The following is a 24,456-nucleotide window of genomic DNA, read 5'->3' as shown; positions in this document are numbered from 1 at the left end:
AAGAGTGAATCATATCACATTTCTTGGCGTGATAATTGATACAAAAATCTGCTAGAAAACTCACATTGGCTATGTATGTTCCAAGATTGCAAAGAGTGTGGGTGTTATGAGGCGATCTAGGTTCATACTTAACCAACAGTCTCTACTTATTTTATATTATTCTTTTGTTTTGCCATATTTGAGTTACTGTGTGGAAGTCTGGGGTAATGCATATAAAACCAACCTGTTGCCTCTATACATATTACAAAAAAGAGCCATACGAACAGTTTTCAATGTCAGGTTCAATGATCACACTAATTTACTTTTTCTTAAGGCCTCTGCGTTAAAATTTTTTGATTTGGTCAAATTGAAAACTGCATTAATCATGTACAAAGCTAAAAACTATCTTCTGCCAAGTTTAATTCAAAAATTATTTTATGACAGGGAAGGTGGCAAAAGGTATGACTTAAGAGGAAAACTTAAATTACAACAACAAAGTGTAAGATCAACTCTTAAGAGTATGTGTGTTTCTGTTGGTGGGGTTATTCTGTGGAACAGCCTTGAAGATGAAATTAAACTTAGTCAAAGTGTCAGTCAATTTAAAAGCAAGTACAGAAAAGCAGTCTTTGAAATGTATAAAAGGGAAGAGGAGATAAACTGATGTAAAGAAATGAAATGATTGAGGGGAAGAGGGTTTAAGGGAGTAACTTTGTGTTATGGTTGTCTTTGTTATATGTGTGTTGGCGGGGGATGGAAATTAATAAGCTTTGCTTCTGCCATCCCCTTTTCAAACAGTGTTTGTTTTTGTTTTGTTATAGTGTCTGTTGTTGTAAACTTTAAACCTCACAAATACAACCAAATAATCAACACTGGGAAACACTTTTGACTTGTTAAAATCCTATCTTTTTGTCCCTTTTTGTAATTCCAGAACTCCCACAAGAAAATGTTTGTAAGGTGGAGGAGGACGGGGTTTTCAGTGACCAGCACCTGGATAACCTGGAGAGGAGCTGCAGCCCGGACCAGGAGGAACCAGGGCATCCACAGACTACAGAACTGGAGGAAGACTCCAGCGGTCAGGAGATGAAACACAAGGACGTAGAGGTGGATGTCTCATTGGTCAATGTCGCTGATGTGAAAGTTGAAAATGGTGAACCAGGACCAAACTGTGGCCAGCTGATGTTGCACACTTCTCCTGAAGCTCAAAACAAAGATGAGGAAGGGACTGAAAGTTTACGCTCAGACTCCAGTAAAACTGCAGAACCGGTGCCAATGAGACGACACGGTGACCACGAAGATGCTTCTGTCCCGTCAGACAGCAACTGTAAATCAAAGCTGACATGGACCCACACGGGGAAAAAGGTATTTTCTTGCAGCACTTGCAGGGAAGATTTCAGTAAAAGTTGTAATTTTAATGGATCACATGAAGATCCACACTGGCGAAAGGCCGTACCTGTGCAACACCTGCGACAAAACCTTTACTACATTATCAAATCTTAAACGGCACATAACCACGCACACGGGCGAGAAGCCCTACATCTGCAAAACATGTGGAAAAAGTTACAGGCAACGTTCCCACCTGGTGGGTCACTCGAGGACCCACACCGGCGAAAAGCCGTACCTGTGCAACACCTGCGGAAAATCGTTTGGACACGCATCACTTCTTAAAAATCACATATACACGCACACGGGCGAGAAGCCCTACATCTGCAAAACATGTGGAAAAAGTTACAGGCTACGTTCCACCCTGGTGGCTCACTCGAGGACCCACACCGGCGAAAGGCCGTACCTGTGCAACACCTGCAGCAAAACCTTTACTCAATCATCAGCTCTTAAACAGCACATAACCACGCACACGGACGAGAAGCGATATTTGTGCAAGACGTGCAGCAAAGGTTTTAGCCGCAGAATTGATTTGCTGAGTCACATGAAAAATCACCCGGAGGAGAAGTCTGGTGACTCGTGACAAATGAAGCTCATGTTGTCGTCCTCCGGGGGCAGCTGTCCACTCCTGTCTGACCCACAGGAGAAGAACCCGCAGAAGTCCAACCACCACCTCCTGTGGCTGATGAGCCTAATCCCCTCCCCACAAGGGTTGCAGGTTCAATACGGATTTATGCTTCTCCGTCAACTTGACGCAGAGGGAATGATGTGGTTGTGTACTTTTTTTTTTAAAGTTCTGCATTGAGTTTGTTTGAATCCCTGTTCCTTCTTAAAATCGTTTTATTTGTTGCTGTTGGTAACTTGCCGTCTCCACCGTGCAAATAAAGAGCTGTTAGTATGTGCTGATGTTTCTTTAAACGTGACAGTTTATTTCGTTCATCTACAAAGCCTCTCTCACACGTCTGTTAAACTCTCTCCATGTACTCCGTTCAGAGGTTATATATTGTGATGTTATACATAGTTCGCTGAAACCTGTAAAAGGCGTTATGCATTTTAAAATCTGAGCTGCACGTACATCAGATTATCGTGATTATTCATGGGACAAACTAAGTCAAAACAATGTAATTCAAATGATCCATGCTGTGTTATTGTAACTATACAAGCTAAAGTTACAACATATTTGTGTACATTTTTCATAGTATTTAAAGGTATAGTCTGTGACTGTATTCAAAAACATTTATTGTTATACTGGGTGAAATGGTCCTTCCATCCTGAGAGTAGCCAGTGAATAATGTGTTCAGAAAAAGGAAAGAAAAAAATTTGACCTCTCTGACAGCTTTAATCCTGTAAAAACTCTGACCAATCTGTTTTTTGCGGTCCGAATGGCACGGATTGGTCAGAGGACCAGAGGATTGGCAGGGGGGAAAGAACCAATCGGATGCCTTCATTTTAAGTCCTGCCCACGCCCCCCTCTGTCCCATGCGCGCACTCTGCTTCCAGCCCCCGTGTCCACTTCCCACCGGTCCTCCTCGGCTCAGAGTGTCCCAGTGTGACCCCCCCCCCCGCCGCTCCTCCAGACCAACTGGCAACCGCAGCCTGACATAGGAGGGCCCCTGCCGCTCCCGGCTTCACTGCCGGCTCGCGGCCGGGCGGTCACGTCGAATGTGCCCTGCCAGGTTGTCAGCTACTGGGGGTCTGAGGCGTCTCCATCCCGGCAAGGGCGTAGAGCGCCGGTGCGGCTGGCGGTGCGGCTGGCGGTGCGGCTGGCGGTGCGGTGCGCTGCCGTGCAGGCTCTGTTGCCACGGCTATGCCATAGTCTACGGCGTAGGGTACGCGGCGACGTGACCATTCTGCGTTGGTGTTACGCGGAACCATAAATCAGCCTTCAGTGTGTGCTCTGTGTGCTGTTCTGAACTTCTCTGTTGCTCATTTTGCTGGGACGTCGGGTCCCTCCGCCGAGACACGACTTTTGCGGTATGCGTTCATTGTTGTGTCTAAAAATGATGCGCGGTGCCCACCCAATCAGAAACGGTACAGATATTCTGTGATATTTTTTTATATTTATAAAAAAATAAAATTATAAAAAAATAAAGGATCCCCATCAATTTGATTGGATGGGCAGGACGCACGTTTGGGTGGGCAAAGCCCACCCCTGCCCCCCCCTAAAACCGGCCTCGCTTACAGGTGAATGAGACATGGGGTAGTTTTGTCGAAAATGTGCGCCCCTCTGGCCTTGGAGGGCCATTTTCGTGGGCGCGGGGAGGGTGAGGGCCTCCTGGCCACGTGTCCGGCCCGGACCGGGTGGCCGGGGACTGCCTGGGTCGCCCTCTGTGGGGTTGCTGGTGGCCTGGGTTCCGGGTTATTCCTGGTCGGCCTCTGGCCTTGCGGGAGGCGGGGTTGCCTCCCCCACCTCCCCCACTATAGATACACTTCAGGTGGAGCTTTGTTAGGATTATTACACACACACACACACACACACACACACACACACACACACACACACACACACACACACACACTCATACCCATACATAGCCACACATACATATACACACACACACACACACACACGCATGATCATATACATACAATACACGCACACACACACATAGACATGCACACTGGCTTGTTCACCTGCACGCTTGCTCTGGATGGAAGGAAACATTAATAAGTAGAAATCCAGATTCAATGTTTCTCACAGCTGTGGAGGAGAGAGAAATCATAGATATTGTAAGTAAATGTAAAAACAAGGTGTTAACTGACTGTGGTGATATGACAATAGTCAAAAAGGTTATTGATGGATTGTTAACTGACATACAGCTGTAATCAGTCGCTCAGAACTTCATGCATGAATGAACAGTCATTCTGAGTTTGGGGGTTAGTTTGGGATCTTTATTCCCTCTAGTGGTTAAATGTTGGAAACTGCAGCTTTAAATGAGTCTTGTATATCTATATATTTCACACCAAAATCATGTTAATTGATCCTCATTTCCTTCCCTGTGTTCCCTCTGGTCGTACCATCCGAAGTTTACCTTCCCTCTGACTTAACTTACTTTTTTATTTTAATGCCAAACGGTGACTCATGAGTCCTGCATGTGCACGTCAATAATAAATCCACCGACTGGAAGCGCTGAACTAAACTAAGTTGGATATTTAAATGTTTTAATGTCTCAAAGACTTACCATGTGTATTATTTTGAGGCCCATTGCAATAAAGGTTTAACAACATAAATGTTTCATGACAAACAATAAAGTAGCTACACATGAATTAAAATAAAATACTATTCTTTTATTTATTGATATTCACAATCAGAAGCTTATCATATAAATTGCATCAGCTCTCATTGTGTCGGAAAAAAAAAGTCCGTCTAAACCTTCTTGCTTGTGTTGTTTTCTCAGATGTAAATCACTTTGGATAAGATAAGATAAGATAAGATAGTCCTTTATTACTCCCTCAATGGGGAAACTCACGTCACTTAACACACACACACACACACACACACACACACACACACACACACACACACACACACACACACACACACACACACACACACACACACACACACGCACGCATGTGGGGAAGGGGGTAAAAAGGTAAAAAAGTATATATAAGATGTATATAATTACAAAATATGGACAATATATATGCGTTGCGGTGGAGATAAAAACAAAAAATAGTGCAAAGGAAAGAAAAACTGCAAAAAAAGCAGGTAGAATGAGTGTGAGGTAGACAGGTAATGCATAGATATTGCACATCTAGTTATTGCACATGTTATTATTATTGTTCGTTAGCTACTGAGAGCAGTCCTGGGGTCCGTTTCACAAAGCAGGTTCAACAAACACTGAGTCTAATCCTGAACTCTTAGTTGATCTACTCTGAGATCGGAAACTCTGAGTTTTCGGTTCCAGAACAGCGGATTTGAGGTAATTTACTCAACTCTAAGTAGTTTCACCGGGAGTTAAGCGCGAGCGTGAGGGAAATCAAAAGCCAGCATCAGTAGATCGCTGATACAAGGATTCACCATGGCAACCGGCGACACAAAAGAGCGACATACATTTTCTTTTTTTTCTTTTTAACTTTATTTATCTTTTCAATTTACAAAATCCCTTTGAGGAAACGTTAGTTTGCATCTGAAGATCCACATACTTCACGCCACTGGAGTTAGAAGCGTTAATACGTGCATATGGCGAGTATGAGAGCATATTTTGAAGAAAAAAAAATGAAATTTTATTGTCAATTAGATCAGGGCCGTCAATTGGGTACGGCAGCTGCCACACCTCGGCTTCAGGGGAGAATGTAAATGTTTTTTTTTAAATACATTTATGGAATTACTCTGTATCTATTTGTATTAATGTATTCTATTACTTCATACATATAAAATAACTACAAATGCATATCAGAACAACATGATGGATTTCAGTAGGTATTATCTATCCCAACACTTGTACCCCCCCCCCCCCCCCCCTCATATCTTGAAATGTCCCAGCGTCCCTGACGACAGTGGTCGCTATCAATCTCGTTTTTAGTGCGCTCTGCAGATATAATATATGTCCTGCCATTTTCTTTCTTTTTATTTAAATTGATTTATTTTATTATATTTATGTTACTTATGTAATGACTTATGCACTTCATCCACTTTATGTCTCATACTGTATTTGTTTATTTAATTCCTTGATGCCTGACTGTCCACGGTCAATGTTCTGACTGTAATTGGAACTTTTAAATAAAGTTTTAAATAAAGTTAAAACAAAGTGCGCTCTGCAGTGTTACTAACTTACAAAAATGAAAAGGAAGCAGACAACCACGCAATAAAAAAAAAGAAAGAAGGCAAGTGATGGGTCCAGAAGATATTAACGAGGCTGTTAGCCACTGATGGATTAATTATGCAAGTTCATCTCAAAGTAAGATATAAATCCTCTTATACATCTGTTTAAGGGAAATATTTGACTTTTTTTTACTCTCCCTCTCCTTTTTGCATTTGGACTTTAACTGTTTGAAGTTAAACTGGGATGTCCCTGTGATATTGTTGCACTGACATAGTGAATAAAGTGAACAGAATGAGTTAAATTGCGTTTGTCAGATACGCCTTTTCTGCTCTCTAACTGCCGCTTGCTGTCCGTGGTGCAGAAAACAGATGTGTATTGCGTAAAGACCCATTGGCTGAATTGACGCCACTGAGGGAGGAGACGGAGAGAAACTCCAGGTTCATTGAGATAAACCTGGTCCCGACCAGGTTAGGTTCAGAGAGTCTGTTACTACGGTAACTGACCGAGAGCTTAAGTTACCTCTCTTTGTGAAACAGGCTAGAGTTACTCCTCTTTCTCTGGTTTGAGTTACCTCCCTTTGTGAAACGTAAAACTCAGAGTTTCCCTCATTTCAGGGTTAACAGACTCAGAGTTTTCACTAAACCTGCTTTGTGAAACGGACCCCTGAGGGGTATTCCAGGAAGCGGGTTTAGTGAAAATCCTGAGTTTGTTAAGCCTGAGATGAGGGAAATCCAGAGTTTTCAGTTCCAGAAAGCGAGTTAACTCAAAATCTGAGTCAGTTACTATGGCAACTGAGCCTGTGAACCTAACCTGCTCCCTAGCAGGTTTACTTCAATAAAGCTGGAGTTTCTCTCCGTCTCCTCCCTCAGTGGCGTCAATTCAGCCAATGGGGCAAGCGGCAGAGAGAGCAGAAAAGGTGTATCTAACAAACGCAACGTATTTTATTCACTATATCAGTGCAACAATATCACTGGGACATCCGAGTTTAACTCCAAACAGTTAAAGGAGAGGGAGGAGCAGAAGACAGAAAGAGAGAGAGAGAGAGAGTTAAAAAAAAGTCAAATATTTCCCTTAAACAGATTTATAAGAGGGTAGGGTGATTTGATATCTTACCTTAAAATGAACTTGCATAATTTATCCATCAGTGGCTAACAGCCCCGTTAATATCTTCTGCTGCTGGGGCAACATTGGAGCATCACTTGCCTTCTTTCTTTCTTTTTTAAAATTGCGTGGTTGTCTGATTCATTTTCATTTTTGTAAGTTAGTAACACTGCAGAGCTAAAAACCAGATTGATAGCGACCGACCACCGGGGGGGGTATAAGTGTTGGGAAAGATAATACCTAGTGAAATCCATCATGTTTTTCTGATATGCATTTGTAGTTATTTTATATGTATTAAGTAATAGAATAAATCAATACAAATAGACACAGAGTAATTCCATAAATGCATAAAAAAAAAATAAAAGAAAACATTTTCCCCTGAAGCCGGGTTTGATCTAAATGACAATAAAATTTCATTCAATACCATTCCACCACTGCTTTCATCTGTAATATTATAAGACAGTGTGTTTTCTCAACCCTGGTCCTCATGGGCCCCTGTCCTGCATGTTTTAGATGCTACCCTGCTTCAGCACACCGTGATACAAGTACCTGTGTCATCAACAGAGCTGTGCAGACCTTGGTGATAAGCTAATGAGGACCTTTAATTAGAATCAGGTGTGTTCATGCAGGGAAACATCTAAAACATGCAGGACAGGGGCCCACGAGGACCAGGATTGAGAAACACTTAAATGTTAAATGAATACTGCATTCAAACTTACACATTGACTGCAGCAACTTTCCCCCACGCCATTTCTCTCCTCGTGTTTCGTGTTTTTTTCTGAAAAATGCTCTCATACTCGCCATACGCACGTATTAACACTTCTAACTCCAGTGGCGTGAAGTATGTGGATCTTCATTAGATGCAAACTAATGTTTCCTCAAAGGGATTTTGTAAATTGAAATGTTAAATAAACTTAAAAAAAAAAAAAAGAAAAAGTATGTGGATCTTTTGTTGTCGCCGGTTGCCATGGTGAATCCTTGTTTCAGGGCTCTACTGATGATGGCTTTTTAACTCGAGCTTAACAAACTCAGAGTTGATTGAACTAACTCATATCCGCTGTTCTGGAACCGAAAACTCCGACTTTCCTATCTCAGGTTAAGTCAACTCAGAGTTCAGGTTTAAACTCGGAATTTGTTGAACCTGCTTCCTGGAATACCCCTCTGGGGTCCATTTCACAAAGCAGGTTTAGTGAAAACTCTGAGTCTGTTAACCCTGAAATGAGGGAAACTCTGAGTTTTCCGTTTCACAAAGGGAGGTAACTCAAACCAGAGAAAGAGGAGTAACTCTAGCCTGTTTCACAAAGAGAGGTAATTTAAGCTCTCGGTCAGTTACCGTAGTAACAGACGCTCTGAATCTAACCTGGTCGGGACCAGGTTTATTTCAGCGAACCTGGAGTTTCTCTCCGTCTCCTCCCTCTTTCAGAGACACACGCACATTTGATTTCCTCATTCATTCAGTCAGCAGGCGAGTTCTGCCGTCTGTCATTAAAAACAGAGTCAGTATAAATATTAGAAGTCCATTGTCACGAACATGGCATGTCCTTTTGATGAAGACACAATTGATGAAGGTGCAGAATTAATGCGCAGAGAATTAAATATTCGTCGGGAGATGGTTATCAGACCACGTAATACATGTACATTACATAGTCTCATTACAGGCAAAGCAATATATGTCAATCCTTTATTTGTTATAATTTTGATGATTGAATTGTTTAATGATTTCATAATATATTCTAATTTTTTGAGATTTTTTATTTGGGGTTTTCATAAACTGTGAGCCGTAATCATCAAAATTATAACAAATAAAGGCTTGAAATATCTCACTTTGCATGTAGTGGGAAATAATATTTGTTTCACCTTAAGTTGAATTTACTACGAATGATGTTTTGCAATATATTCACATTTTCCGACCTCCACCTGTATATTATTACATGAATAAATAAGAGCATAATATGTGTCTGTATTGGTTCAATACGGAACGCAACTTTTAATTCCCAATTACGGAACAATTCCGTATTTCAAGGGACGGGTGGCAAGCCTACATAAACCTGTCCAAGCCATCAAGGGGTTCCACAGGATTGCAGGTGAATGATGTAGAGATCTGTTAAATTAATTTGATATTATATTCTGTGCTGCGGTGTTACTCTTTTTTAGAAAAACATGTTCAAATTCGCCGTATGCGCCCATTAAAATCTCTAATTCCATTCGGGTGAAAAAGGACACGGCGTGAAGTATGTGGATCTTCAGATGCAAACTAACGTTTCCTCAAAGGGATTTTGTAAATTGAAATGTTAAATAAAGTTTGAAAAAAAAAAAAGAAAAAGTAGGTGGATCTTTTGTTGTCGCCGGTTGCCATGGTGAATCGTTGTATCAGGGCTCTATAGATACTGGCTTTTGATAGTTGTGGCCATAGACATATATACATATGTATATATGTCTATGGTTGTGGCGCACACGCTTAACTCCAGGTGAAACTACTTACGTTGAGTAAATTAACTCAAATCCGCTGTTCTGGAACCGAAAACTCAGATATTCCGATCTCAGAGTAGATCAACTAAGAGTTCAGGATTAGACTCAGAGTTGGTTGAACCTGCTTTGTGAAACGGACCCCTGGTGTAATAACCGACAATCCTTAAAATCTAGAATAGATTTATTTTTAATTTCATCCTCTTCAATATGTAAAAGAGATTATCCATTTTCCTGCCCGTCTATCAGACGACAAACAAATCATCCTGAAATTAACTGCTAACCAAAAGACCTCTGATATAAGACGTTACTGGAAATTCAATCATTGTCTCCTAAAAGATGTATCTTCTAATACTGCAGTTAAAAATCTTGTTAAAGAGATGCTCAATGATGGTTTGAATGATAAATATAAAAACAAATGGGAATTATTCAAGTATAAAGTCAGAAATGTTGCTATAAAAATAAGTAAAGAGCTAAAGAAGGAAAAACATAGGCTAGAATCTGACTTGATGTATAAAATTGATGTCTTTCTCTCAAAAGAACTACTTACCTTAAAGATGAACTTGAATTAAAAACATCCAGCTACACCTGGATCAGTTTTATTTAGACTTGGCTAAAGGAGCTTTTATTAGGTCTAGAGCCAAATGGCTAGAGGAAGAGAAAGGAACACAAGTTACTTTTTAGCTTTATTCACAAACAAAAATGTGCTGGTGCTACTCCTAAATTTGCCCCTTTTCTACTAGAATTAAATTATCTCATTAAATCTCTTTATTTGATAAACAACAAAAAAGCTATATATTTTTAATCAACTATGAAAAGTTTTTCCCTGTATCCTCTGACTAACCTTTTATTTATAACTGTCTTGACCTTTCCTTATTGTTTTCTATGCATCTGATTCTATTCCTCATACCTGCTTTATTCTCCTGTTTTATTTATCTATATATTTATTATTATTCTATATTTATTTACTTACTCATCTTTATTATTATTGTTATATTATTATTATTATTATTGTTATATTATTATTATTATTATTATTATTATTATTATTATTGTTATTATTATTATTGTTATTATTGTTATAATTTACTCCATCATTGTATCAGCTGTTCCACACTATTGTAAACCTTGTTGGTGTTTGTATAGCAATATTTATTAATACATTTAAAAAAAAGAGTTTGGGGGTTAGTTTGGGATCTTTATTCCCTCTAGTGGTTAAATGTTGGAAACTGCAGCTTTAAATGTGTCTTGTATATCTATATATTTCACACCAAAATCATGTTAATTGATCCTCATTTCCTTCCCTGTGTTCCCTCTGGTCGTACCATCCGAAGTTTACCTTCCCTCTGACTTAACTTACGTTTTTATTTTAATGCCAAACGGTGACTCATGAGTCCTGCATGTGCACGTCAATAATAAATCCACCGACTGGAAGCGCTGAACTAAACTAAGTTGGATATTTAAATGTTTTAATGTCTCAAAAGACTTACCATGTGTATTATTTTGAGTCCCATTGCAATAAAAGTTTCTTAACAGCATAAATGTTTTATGACAAATAATAAAGTACACATGAATTAAAACATATTTTCTTTTTTTATTGATATTAACAATCAGAAGCTTATCATATAAATTGCGTCAGCTCTCATTGTGTCGGAAAAAATAAAACTCTTTCTAAACCTTCTTGCTTGTGTTGTTTTCTCAGATGTAAATCACTTTGGATAAAAGCGTCTGCTAAATGACAGAAGTCGTAGTAAACCAGTGATGAAAAGAATGTTGTATGCATTTTGTTCTAATTATTTTCGTTGGTAAATGAAATACTGACTGTAACTGCGAGAAGGAACTATCCGTAGAACCGTGATTTCTACCGGAACTCCAGATTGTAACACCCGGCGGAAGGTCGGAAGTTTGGCGCGAACGGAACACGTGAGCAGTGATTCCTTTGAGGAGGACGGTTCTGTTGTTTCCTTTCTTTTTCCTCTTCAACAATGTCTAAGGTGAATCATCTGAGAGAGTTTATCGGTCAGCGACTAACAGCAGCTGCTGTAGAAATATTGTCAGTGTTTGAAAAAAGCATCTTGGAGTATGAAGAAGAGCTCGACCGTCAGCGCAGACTGTTGGACCTCGCCTGGAAACCTGAAATCAGACTCCACAGAGTCGGTACGTAACCCTGGAAAGTTGAATGAATGAACACATGAGTATGACTCCTACAAGATCCCTTTGTTTCCAGTTAAAAGCCGTGGTGATGAAGCAAACCAACTAAATGGGAAACTCCCCAGCTCAAGCAGCTGCGGTCAAATCAGCCGCTCCTAAATGTTCATGTGCTCCTATTTCAATCTTTACGGTAAATGAATGAACGCGGCTCAGAAACGGAAATATATGAAGTTCTGAGTTTGAGATAATGCAGATGTGTTTTTTTTTTCATTACCTTGATTACACCCAAACTTCCACCGTAATATTTACACACTCTTACTGTAAAAGAAAAGGAAGAGGAAAACACTTTTTTTCACTTCAGGTTCTGTTTTGCAGAGACTATAAAAATGAATTCTCCCATAATTTCACCCAATAGCTCATATAGCCCTCTTCACAACTACAATTACTACAAGCATGCTTAATTTCAAACAATTTTACCGTGGAAAAATTTAAATATTAAGGTGTAAACTTCAAACACTACTTTTCTACAAAGGTCAGTCGCCTTTGTTGCAGAGACTGTAAAAATGAATTCTAAAACTAAATCAAATATCCACATAGTGTGCTTAAGGATGATTATAAAACAATGAGGCGATTGTGGTGACGGGACTGAGCCTGTGATTCTGTGTGGATTATAAAAGTACAGTGAATGTGAAATTGAGCAAACCTGTAGTGAAAGGTTTGAAGTTCAGATCTTAATATTTCAATATTTGTACAGTAAAATTGTTTGAAATTAAGCGTACTTGCAGTGATTGTAGTCCTGAAGAGAGGTATATGAGGTATTAGCTGAAATTATGGAATAATTCATTTTTACAGTCTCTGCAACAAAATCAACTGACATTTGTAGAAAAGTAGTGTTTGAAGTTTACACCTTAATATTTCAATATTTGTACAGTAAAATTGTTTGAAATTAAGCATACTTGTAGTGACTGCAGTTGTGAAGAGAGATATATGAGGTATCGGGTGAAATTATGGGTGAATTCATTTTTATAGTCTCTGCAAAACAGAACCTGAAGCAAAAAAGGCGATTGACTTTTGTAGAAAAGTAAATTGTTTGAAGGTTACACCTTAATATTTCAATAATTGTACAGTAAAATTGTTTGAAGTTAATTGTGCCTGTAGTGATTCTAGTTATGAAGAGAGCTATATGGGTTATTGGTTGAAATTATGGGAGAATTCATTGTTATAGTCTCTGCAAAACAGAACCTTAAGCGAAAAAGGAGACTGACCTTTTTAGAAAAGGTGTTTGAAGTTTAGATCTTAAAAGAAAAGTGTTTCATCCTTTTCTTTTACAGTAATACCATGTAAATATTACAGTGGAAGTTTGGGTATATGAAAAAAACATATCTGCATTATCTCTTTTTTTTTTTTTTTTTTTTTTTTTTTTTTTTTTTTTTACCTTGTCTGCACACATATCATTGATTGATACCATGACGGTAGAAACCAAAAGTGTATATATGTGCATTATTACTATATGTAATATATACATATATATACGCACACATATGCGTACACATACATAAACATACACATACAAACCCAGTGTTTTTTTTTTTTTTTGAGGGGGGGGGGGGGGGGGTGGTGGGGGGGGGGGTGACGACATCCACTGCCAATCCAGGAAGCAGGAACACACGGAGACACACGTCAAGCACTGGAAATCTGCAACAAAAAGACCACAAACAAAGCACGAAACCGGCACGGAGCCATCCAAAACACGAACAGCAATCGACCTAAATCTTGAGATCTGATCGCAGTCTGAGCTAAGCTATCGCTACCGCTACCTAAACCCAAAAACTAGAGAGCCAGCATGCAGGTGAACAAGCCAGTGTGTATGTCTATGTGTGTGTGTGTGTATGTATATGATCATGCATGTGTGTGTGTGTGTGTGTGTGTGTGTATGCATGTGACTAAATGACTGTGTGTGTGTGTGTGTGTGTGTGTGTGTGTGTGTGTGTGTGTGTGTGTGTGTGTGTGTGTGTGTGTGTGTGTGTGTGTGTGTGTGTGTGTGTGTGTGTGTGTGTGTGTGTGTGTGTGTAATAAACCAAACAAAGCTCCACCTGAAGTGTATCTATAGTGGGGGAGGGGGGGGAGCAACCCCGCCACCCGCGAGACCAGAGGCCGACAAGGAAGAGCCCGGAACCCAGGCCACCGGCAACCCCACAGAGGGGAGAAGTAGGAGGGAGGCAACCCACCGCCTGCGAGGCCCCCCCCCCACCCGGCGGCGGCCGAGGGGGCCCGCGGGCGGGGCCCCCACGGCGCGGAAAGAAGCAGCCAGGGATCCCGCGGCGGCGGACCGCGACCCAGGCAATCCCCGGCCACCCGGCCCGGGCCGGACACGCGGCCAGGAGGCCCTCACCCTTCAGGCCAACGACCCCCACCCGGCAGGGGGCCAGCCTGCCCGGAGAGACAGAGCCGCCCCGGCCGCCGACGCGGGCAGGCGCACCCGTCCCCCACGAAAGTGGCCCTCCAAGACCAGAGGGGCGCCCCGCCGTAGAGGCAGCGGGGGGGACCGGAGACGGGCCCGGAGAGAGGGAACCCCCCAACAAGGCGACACCCGCGCAGGCCCGACAACGGAGGGCCCCAGACCCAGGCATCCCATTCATTCATCCATTCACCTATTCGATACCTATACTAATAATAATATAATATACTATACATAATAATAACAATAATAATAATACTAATAATAATACTAATAATAATAATAATAATAATAACCATCTTTGTATAAAATAATATTGATAAATTATTAAGTTTTTGATGTCCTGCCAATGGAGGCTCAAATCCTCCATGGCAGGACCCTTCCATACCGCATTCCCACCGACACAGACATACAATCACGCACCGTTTCCCCCTCCCCGGGGGGATCCAGCACCGCCAGAAGGCACCCCAGGCTGCACGGCGGGCCCCGCCAGGCCCGGGTAACCCGACCCACCCGTCCCAGGCCCAGGCCGGTGAGGGAATATCTGCATTATCTCAAACTCATTAACTTCATATCTTTCCGTTTCTGAGCCGCGTTCATTCATTTACCGTAAAGGCTGAAATAGGAGCACATGAACATTTAGGAGCGGCTGATTTGACCGTAAATACGAATGACGGCTGGCTGGACCTCAGTAGTGCTCAGTTGAGGCAAAAAGCCCAAGGGGCTTATACGAGGCCTCTACCTGTAAAATACAGCAAAATATTGTACAAAGATTTAAAATATGCAGAATACATGATTGCAGTCTAAAAACAAAGACAAAGCAAATAAACAGCAGCATTAATAAAATACATGGTATCTACATGATTAAAGAAAAAAATAACAAATCTAGAAATATAATTAACTAATTTGATCAATTAAATGTGTCCTGAGTTTATGTTTAAAATGATTGAATGAAGTAGAGGTAGACGAGATTGCTGTAGGTGTTCCATAACTGTATCTGATGGAGAACTGACACAAACCAGTACAGAACTTCAGGAGATTTAAATGATTAGCCTGTCTTGTATTAAAATGGTGCATATCACTGTTGAACTGAAAACAATCTTTACATAGCAAAGAAAATGAAACTGGCAGGAACAATACTTTGAAAACAAAATTGCAGGTTTGATATGTATTTAACTTAAAGATGGGTAAAATATTGAATTGTTGTTGAGTTGAGAATGAGCAGACCAATTACTGTGAATGAATGAATGAATTCATTAATGAATGAATGAATGAATGAATTGTTGTTTATTAATGTGTCATACACCTCTAAGGTTACAGCCTATAAGGCCTTACAAGACACAGATACTACGCCAGCAAACAAACATCAGCTGCGTACAAACACAAAATTATAAATTCCACGTATACATTACAGATCAAATTACAGATCCTTTCTCAGTTTCCATATAATTTGTCCTTTCTCTGTTTCCAGGCTCTCTTTATAACGGTAGCTATAGAGAAAACCTCCTCTCTGAAAAACCATTCCAACTTAGCATCATCCTCAGTCCAAAACAACTCAGGTTTCAAGTCTTGCATTTTCTGATGCAAATTAATTACTTAAAAACCATACAATGTGATTTTCTTGATTTTTTTTTTTTTAGATTCCATCACATTACCTATGATAAAAATGACAGACTTCTACATGCTTTTCAAGTGGGAAAACCTGCAAAATCGGCAGTGTATCAAATACTTGTTCACTGTACTGTTTATACTTTTACTGTGACCACCAAATACTGTGGTTTTCCTGCCTCCACCTCATCAACAACATCTCCATCTCAGTCTCTGTGAAATTTAGTGGCACGGTGGCTCGACACGTCTCATTCATCCTGACGCGCAAACAGCAGGAAGCTGCTGCGCATGCTCAGCAGGCTCATTCATATGCAAATATAATCATCATGTAGTTTGCATTGCCCATTTATGGTATCAAGCAGGTGTGTAGAGGGCGGGGTATGAGGTGAATTCACGTGCGCAACCTTCCAGCTGGACTGTGATTTATAAAGAGAACATTGCGTGCAAGTGTGCGTGCACACGGTTTTATGAATCCAGATTTTTTTTTTGTGCGCACGCCATTTTCGGCTTTTGGTTGCATGTGCACTTTTAGTATGGATCCTACACACTGCTTATTACGTACTCTGCTACTAGGGATCACAGAATATGTAAATGAAAGGCAGGTTTTGCGAGTAAAGATATGTTTTATTTTGACCCATGGTTCTTTTGTTCAAGGTGAAAATGATGCAAGTGATTATTTACAACAGTATGGAAAGCAGTTTACAAATTAAACCAAAGAACTAAAGTTTATATAAAGAAAATGACTCCAACGTAAACCAAAGAAACAAGCATAAAAAACTGGACCCTAACCTTAAAACAATAAATCCACTAACTTAACCTAACCTTTAACCAAAACAAAATTACAACAAAATGAACTATACTAAACTAACGACTCTAAATCAATCCTCAACAAATTAGGCTTTTACATCACTCAGGCGTTGGAGCCATCTAATATTTACCTTACTGCTCCCATTACTTTTGTAAATCATTCAACCAACAAGATTTAGCAGGAACCAACAAGATTTAGCAGGAACCAAACTGCTTGGGCAGAAAGGCTGAGGGAAACCAAACATTTGGCCCCAAAGCTCTCACAACAGCCAGAACGGACAGCACGTCTTCACACATGGGTGGTGTGAGACGACTGCCTAAGTGCACTGCTCCAGCAGCAGCTTTGTAGGGGAGAGGTTCCCTCTGGTTGGCTCCGGTAGAGGTGGGCGTCGCTCTCCATCAGCACACCTGCAGCAGCTCCAGCTCCTCCCACACCAGTGGACCTGAGCTGACAGGTGAATTGGTAAAGGCCACCTCCAACAGGAAACACTCTCCCAACCAAACCTCTGCACCCCAGTACCAGATACTCACAAATAATAAATAAACAAAAACAGTAAATTTACAGGGATGTAACACTGCTTTGTAAAATAAACCGTTAAACCCAGCCAACACAAGTTTAAACTCCAACAAATCTCTGTGCACACAATGAAAAGCTTTTTGAAAATCAATAAAACAAACAAAAGACTTTCCTTCAAAAGTTCTAGCTCGTATTACAGTACACAGGTTATAAATATGATCTAGACAGGATCTATGTTTTCTGAACCCATTCTGCTCCTCCACTAAAATGTTTTCCTCCTCTAGGTACTGATACAGCCTACAATTTAAAATATTAGAAAACAGTTTATGAACTGTACTTAAAAGGCTGATTCCTCTATAATTAAGAGGGACCCTAGGGTCGCTTTTAGTTGACTTTGGAATCTGTTTAATAAGTGATTTATACCAATCAGAGGGAACAGTAGCAGATTTAAAACATACTTGTAACAGAGAGGTCAGAAACTAACAATTTAGTACTTTTAAAACTTCATTAGTGTGTGGCAATCCTGCAGAATCTTTTTTTGCAACATATGAAGTTTATGAAGATGTGTGTTGTAGCTAGCTCCCCAAATAATATTACAGTAAATGAGATATGGATATATCAAGCTATAGTAAAGAGTTTGGGAGACAATTTTCATTCACCAACCAACGGAATTTGCCAATAATACCAATAGATTTAGATATTTTTTACAGACATGGTTGATGTGGTTTTTCCAGCTTAAACTTTCATGGATAATTACACCAAGGAAGGTTGTTGATGTAACCTGAGTGAGCGGGTCATCTCCTATAGACAGACCGGTGTTAGATTTACAATATATTTTGTATTTTGATGGAAATATAATAAAATTAGATTTTTTATATTCAGTGATAGTTTGTTAATTTTAATTCAATTTTTATTTATATAGCGTCTAATACAACAGATGTTGTCTCTAGACGCTTTCCAGAGATCCAGAACATAAACATAAACGCCTTTTAAACCATTTTGAAATGTTTTGTAAATCATGGTTAGCCTTTCCCATTAGAGATGAAAAATCATTATGTGAAATAAATATCTTTGTATCATTGGCAAAAAGTACAGGAAACAAGGAGGACAAGGCTGCGGCCAAATCATTTATATGAATCAAAAACAACAGGGGCCCTAGTATAGACCCCTGGGGGAACCCGCATTTTAAGGTGGCCCTCTCTGATGATTTAACATCAATGATAACAAATTGCTGACGGTTATGAATATAATTTAAAATCCACACATGAGTGATTCCAGCAAATCCATGGTGTAATAATTTTTGAAGAAGAATATCAAAATTAACTGTGTCAAAAGCTTTGGATAAATCAAGAAAGATTCCCAAAGTGTATTCATTATTATTGATTGCAGTGTGAATTTTATCAAGCAATTGAATTATAGCCATTTCTGTTGAAGGATTTTTCCTAAATCCATATTGGTGTTTATACTGTATATTACAGTCCTGCAAATGTTTCATCATTCTGTTATTGACCAATTTCTCCAGGATCTCTGAGAAACATGGGAGAACAGAAATGGTTCGGTAGTTTCTAAATACACTATGGTCTCCAGATTTGTAAACAGGGACTACATTTGGTGAAAATATGGGTGAAAGGCTTAGCAATTGAATGTCTAGTTTTCATAATTAAGTTAGATCTGGCCTCATCATGACCAGCAGCTGAGTCTTTCAGGCACATCATTATGTCCAAGATTTCCTTCTCTGTAGGAGGCTTGAAGCTCTGAATAGAAGGATGGAAATGTGTCAGAAACCAATATTACCAATATTAACAAAATAATTGTATGCAATGTCAGATGGGTCAGAGTAGACTCGATTTTCATCACCAAATTGAGATGGAAGAGTGGCTGTAGACTTATCCATATTTAGAAGCTGGTTAATGACTCCCCAGGTAGTTTTATGTTATTAGAAGCCTCATTGAATTTGTCGGAAAAGTTATTTTTCTTGGCAGTTCTAACAAGATGATTATAATTGTTACGAAATGTCTTATAATTTTCTATATTAATTGGGGATGGATTACTGATGAATTTCTTATACAATCTATTCTTAGCTTTCAGAGACTTATGGAGATCTGGTGTAAACCAGGGTTTTCTAAATGCAGAGATAGGGCTGGGCGATATGGACCAAAAGTCATATCTCAATATTTTCTAGCTGAGTGGCGATACTCGATATATATTGATATTTTTTCTGTGCCATAATTGGGGGTTCCCCCAAAGCATTATAGCATAGCATCTCTGTTAGCTTCATTTTTTTCTGAGGCAAACCCTTAAAAAAACAGTCAGTTTTAATACAAAACCTCGTGCCAAATGTCACACAGGTTCCTTTATTAACAGAGGTCTGCACAATATCAACATGTATAAAACAAATGGAATAAAAATAAACTGCCTGCATATATAGAATAAAAATGCTTCTTGAATAAAATAAAACAAATATCCCTTTCCTGCATAACAATTAAATTAAAATACACTGTGCAATTAATACAATGTAGACAGTAACAGGCAGACTTTTCCACTGAGGTTGACAGTTGTGCAAATAACAAAACATTTGCGCAAATCTCAAATAAAACATAAAAAATTTTCAAAATCCTAAAAAAAAAAAAAAAAATGTAATAATCGATATAAACGATATTGTCTCGTACCATATCGCGTTGGAAAATATATCGATACATATTAAAATCTCGATATATCGCCCAGCCCTATGCGGAGACCTTGTTTGCTTTTTTGCTGACAAGAGGAAAGCACCTGTTGAATACAGAGTTGAAAGACTTGAAAAATGACTGATATGCTTGTTCAACATCATCATGGGTGTATCCATCATCCCATAGGCTGTTATCAACCTGCTTCTCAAACCGGTCAACATTTCTGTTGTTATACACTATACCGTAGAACTAGAACTTGTAAGATGTGAGATGACATTGGCAAAAAACACGATGGTTGGAGGATGCTCATATATGTGTTCATATGCAGGACTTGTAGTTAGATCGTTATGTATGACGCGAAGAAGCCATTTCTAGAACAACAACTTTATTCTTCAACTGTCTCGATACCAACGCAGTAACACAAGAGTACAGTCACAGTGCCGCCTAATGGTCACACAGAGTAATGCACTTGTTTTCAATAAACTACACCTCCCTTTCTCAAGTTTATTTGTTTTCCTCATAACAGTTTCTATTTATTATATGGACATGACAGTTATGAAAACAGCATTACAACATTTAACCAAGTTTACACTAAAGGCACTGTAAATAACATAATACGGTCCTCATGAGACTAAATTTACCAACCAAAATTGCCATCCAATATCACAGATCCGTATTAAGTCTGCATATTTCTTTGAAGCTGGAAAAACAATTGACTTAAGCGTAACAATATAACTTTCAATTCAAACAAAACATTAATGCCTAAATCTTGTGACTGAATTTGAAAAGATCACAATTAGCGCATAACAGCTCGATCGCTAACATTTACATCATACTTGTTCCATTCTTTTTTTTTTTTTTTTTTTTCTGTTTTTTATTCCAGATAACACCAAGTCACTCTAACAGGCCTTCCACAGCGAGTTGTTCTCACAGGGTTGTTGTTGGATACAGCATTGTCAGTCGCTACTCTTGGACTCTGCAGTACAGCGGAACAGTCTGGAGTAGAGCTAGTTGGATCAGCACTTGTTAGAGTGTCTTGCTCCACGAGTGCTCTGGTGTGATGTCACCAGGTGTCACTGGAAATGAAGTCTCTCTTCTTTTGAGCAGCTATCTGCGATTTCTCCTGTACACTTCTCTTGTGGTTTTGATAATGTTTGATCTGGGCTAAATGTGTTTCTCTACCACAGTGGCTGGTTCCCACTTGTTGCCTTGTGTAACCCGCACATTTTCACCAACTTGGAGGTCAGACATGACCTCTTCATGTAGACTTTTTAGCTGACTCCGACTCAACTCACTGGCTCTGCAAATGTCTATTGCTTTATTTAGCATACGGTCCGGTTCTCTCAGTAGTCGCCCTCTCACTTGGTCATCTGTGATTCCACACACGATTCTATCTCGTATCAGTGAGTCGGTGAGGTGCTCAAACTCGCAGTCTTTCACTTTGTTTTTTAAATCAGTCACATATGCATCAACAGTCTCTGATTTTCCTTGCACTCGAATAAAGAACAGGTGCCTCAAATACGTCACATTTTTCCTTGGCTCACAATGTTGGCGGAAAAGTTCTTTCAATGTATCATAGTCGTCTACATCTTCATCAAAGTCACAAGTTTTATATACCTTTAATTGCTTCGTCCCCGGCCACATGTAGGAACGTGGCTCTTTTCACTGCATCAGACTTTTCGTCGATTCCGCTGGCGACAAGAAACAGTTCAAATCTCTGGATCCAGACTCTCCAATTTTCCGCTAGATTTCGTTCTAGACTTAATGAGGTCGGATGTTTCATCTGCTCCATTTTGTCTTCCTATTTTTGTTTTACTTCAAGTTTTTACTCTGACACCATGTTATATATGACACGGAAGAAGCCATTCCTAGAACAACAACTTTATTCTTCAACTGTCTCGATACCAACGCAGTAACACAAGAGTAGAGTCACAGTGCCGCCTAATGGTCACAGAGTAATGCACTTGTTTTCAAATATACTACATAGATGAAGAGGAAGACCGAATGTTCAGGACAAACTTTAAACCTCACAAATACAACCAAACAATCAACACTGGGAAACACTTTTGACTTGTTAAAATCCTATCTTTTTGTCCCTTTTTGTAATTCCAGAACTCCCACAAGAAAATGTTTGTAAGGTGGAGGAGGACAGGGTTTTCAGTGACCAGCACCTGGATAACCTGGAGAGGAGCTGCAGCCCGGACCAGGAGGAACCAGGGCATCCACAGACTACAGAACTGGAGGAAGACTCCAGCGGTCAGGAGATGAAGCATGAGGACGTAGAGGTGGATGTCTCATTGGTCAATGTTGCTGATGTGAAAGTTGAAAATGGTGAACCAGGACCAAACTGTGACCAGCTGCTGTTGCACACTTCTCCTGAAGCTCAAAACAAAGATGAGGAAGGGACTGAAAGTTTACGCTCAGACTCCAGTAAAACTGCAGATCCGCAGCCAATGAGACGACACGGTGACCACGAAGATGCTGCTGTCCCGTCAGACAGGAACTGTAAATCAAAGCTGACCAGGACCCACACGGGGAAGAAGGTATTTTCTTGCAGCACTTGCAGGAAAGAGTTCAGTAAAAGTTGTATTTTAATAGCTCACATGAAGATCCACACTGGCGAAAGGCCGTACCTGTGCAACACCTGCGGCAAATCGTTTAGAAAATCATCACATCTTAAAAGCCACATAACCACGCACACAGGCGAGAAGCCTTACATCTGCAAAACATGTGGAAAAAGTTACAGGCAAAATTCCGACCTGGTGATTCACTCGAGGATCCACACGAGCGAGAAGCCCTACATCTGTAAAACATGTGGAAAAAGTTACACACAACGTTCTAACCTGGTGATTCACTCGAGGATCCACACCGGCGAAAGGCCGTACCTGTGCAACACCTGCAACAAAACCTTTACTAGATTATCAGATCTTAAAAGCCACATATACACGCACACAGGCGAGAGGCCCTACATCTGCAAAACATGTGGAAAGAGTTACACGCGAAGTTCCCACCTGGTGATTCACTCGAGGATCCACACGAGCGAGAAGCCCTACATCTGTAAAACATGTGGAAAAAGTTACACACAACGTTCTAACCTGGTGATTCACTCGAGGACCCACACCGGCGAAAGACCGTACCTGTGCAACACCTGCGGAAAAACCTTTACTCAATTGTCAAATCTTAAAAGCCACATAACCACGCACACGAGCGAGAAAACAATATTAGTGCAAGACGTGCAACAAAGGTTTTGGCCGCAGAATGGATTTGCTGAGTCACATGAAAAATCACCCGGAGTAGAAGTCTGGTGACTCGTGACAAATGAAGCTCATGTTGTCGTCCTCCGGGGGCAGCTGTCCACTCCTGTCTGACCCACAGAAGAAGAACCCGCAGAAGTCCAACCACCCCCTCCTGTGGCCGATGAGCCTAATCCCCTCCCACAAGGGTTGCAGGTTCAACCCGGATTTATGCTTCTCCGTCAACTTGACGCAGAGGGAACGATGTGGTTGTTTACTTTCTTTTAAAGTTCTGCATTGAGTTTTTTTAATCCCTGTTCCTTCTTAAAATCGTTATTTGTTGCTGTTGGTAACTTGCTGTCTCCACGGTTTAATAAAGAGCTGTTAGCGTTTGCTGAAGTTTCTTTAAACGTGACAGTTTATTTCGTTCATCTACAAAGCCTCTCTCACACGTTCTTTTTCCTGTCTGTTTCTTCTTCACTCACATTGTCTTTGTGAAGTTAATCTGCAGGTCCATGTTGTTAAACTCTCTCCATCTACTCCGTTCAGAGGTTAGTCCAAGTTTGATATACGTGTTCAGTTTTTATAACGTTTCTCTGAAAAACAGGAAGAAACAAAAGAAGAAACACAACCATCAACACGTCAGAAACAGAACAGCCAACCATCTGTCACCATTTTCTAAACTTTGATGTCTGCAGCATTAAACAAAAAACCTTGAAGATTTCAGAAGTCAGTGCAGTCAGATACGGTTTGCTTTTATTTCCCTTTTTAAAATGTTTTTATTGATTTAGAAAACAAGAACATTTGTTTCTCAAATGAATGAGGAAATGAGTGTAATGTGGGATACACATCACGATACTTGAGTCACGATACAATACGATATTGCGGTATCCAAATTTTGCTGTATATTGTGATGTTATACATAGTTCGCTGAAAACTGTAAAAGGCTTTATGCTTTTTAAAATCTAAGCTGCGCGTACATCAGATTATCGTGATAATTCATGGGACAAACTAAATCAAAACAATGCAATTCAAATGATTCAAACTGTGTTATTGTACCTATACAAGCTAAAGTTACAACATATTTATGTACCTTTTTCACATTATTTACATAATATGAAATTAACAATATTATTTAGTCACATGTATAAAATAAAGTTATCTAAATGTACAACTGGTCTGCCACAAGATTTATTTTAAAGCTGATGTTGAGATCCGTGCTGAAGCTGCAGATCTGCAGGTTGGAGAGCAGGGGCCTGTACTACGAAGCGGGATTTGGGGTTAGCGAGGTAACTTCAGGTTTAACCCTGGGTTTTCA

The 24,456-nt window shown here is 40.0% G+C and overlaps 1 protein-coding gene across 1 annotated transcript; it reads left to right on the top strand.

Annotated features, from left to right (window-relative positions):
• The first annotated feature begins 1,399 nt into the window (after positions 1-1,399).
• Positions 1,400-23,829, top strand: LOC133440669 (zinc finger protein ZFP2-like). The gene is made up of 3 exons (XM_061717992.1): positions 1,400-1,930; positions 2,937-3,104; positions 22,023-23,829. Exons 1-3 carry the CDS (start codon positions 1,400-1,402, stop codon positions 23,211-23,213), a joined length of 1,890 nt encoding a protein of 629 aa, XP_061573976.1. The 3' UTR covers positions 23,214-23,829.
• The last annotated feature ends 627 nt before the right edge of the window (positions 23,830-24,456 follow it).

This window comes from Cololabis saira, chromosome 3 (assembly GCF_033807715.1).
Source record: "Cololabis saira isolate AMF1-May2022 chromosome 3, fColSai1.1, whole genome shotgun sequence".
Classification (NCBI taxonomy): domain Eukaryota; kingdom Metazoa; phylum Chordata; class Actinopteri; order Beloniformes; family Belonidae; genus Cololabis; species Cololabis saira.
This window is presented reverse-complemented; position numbering and strand designations above follow the sequence as displayed.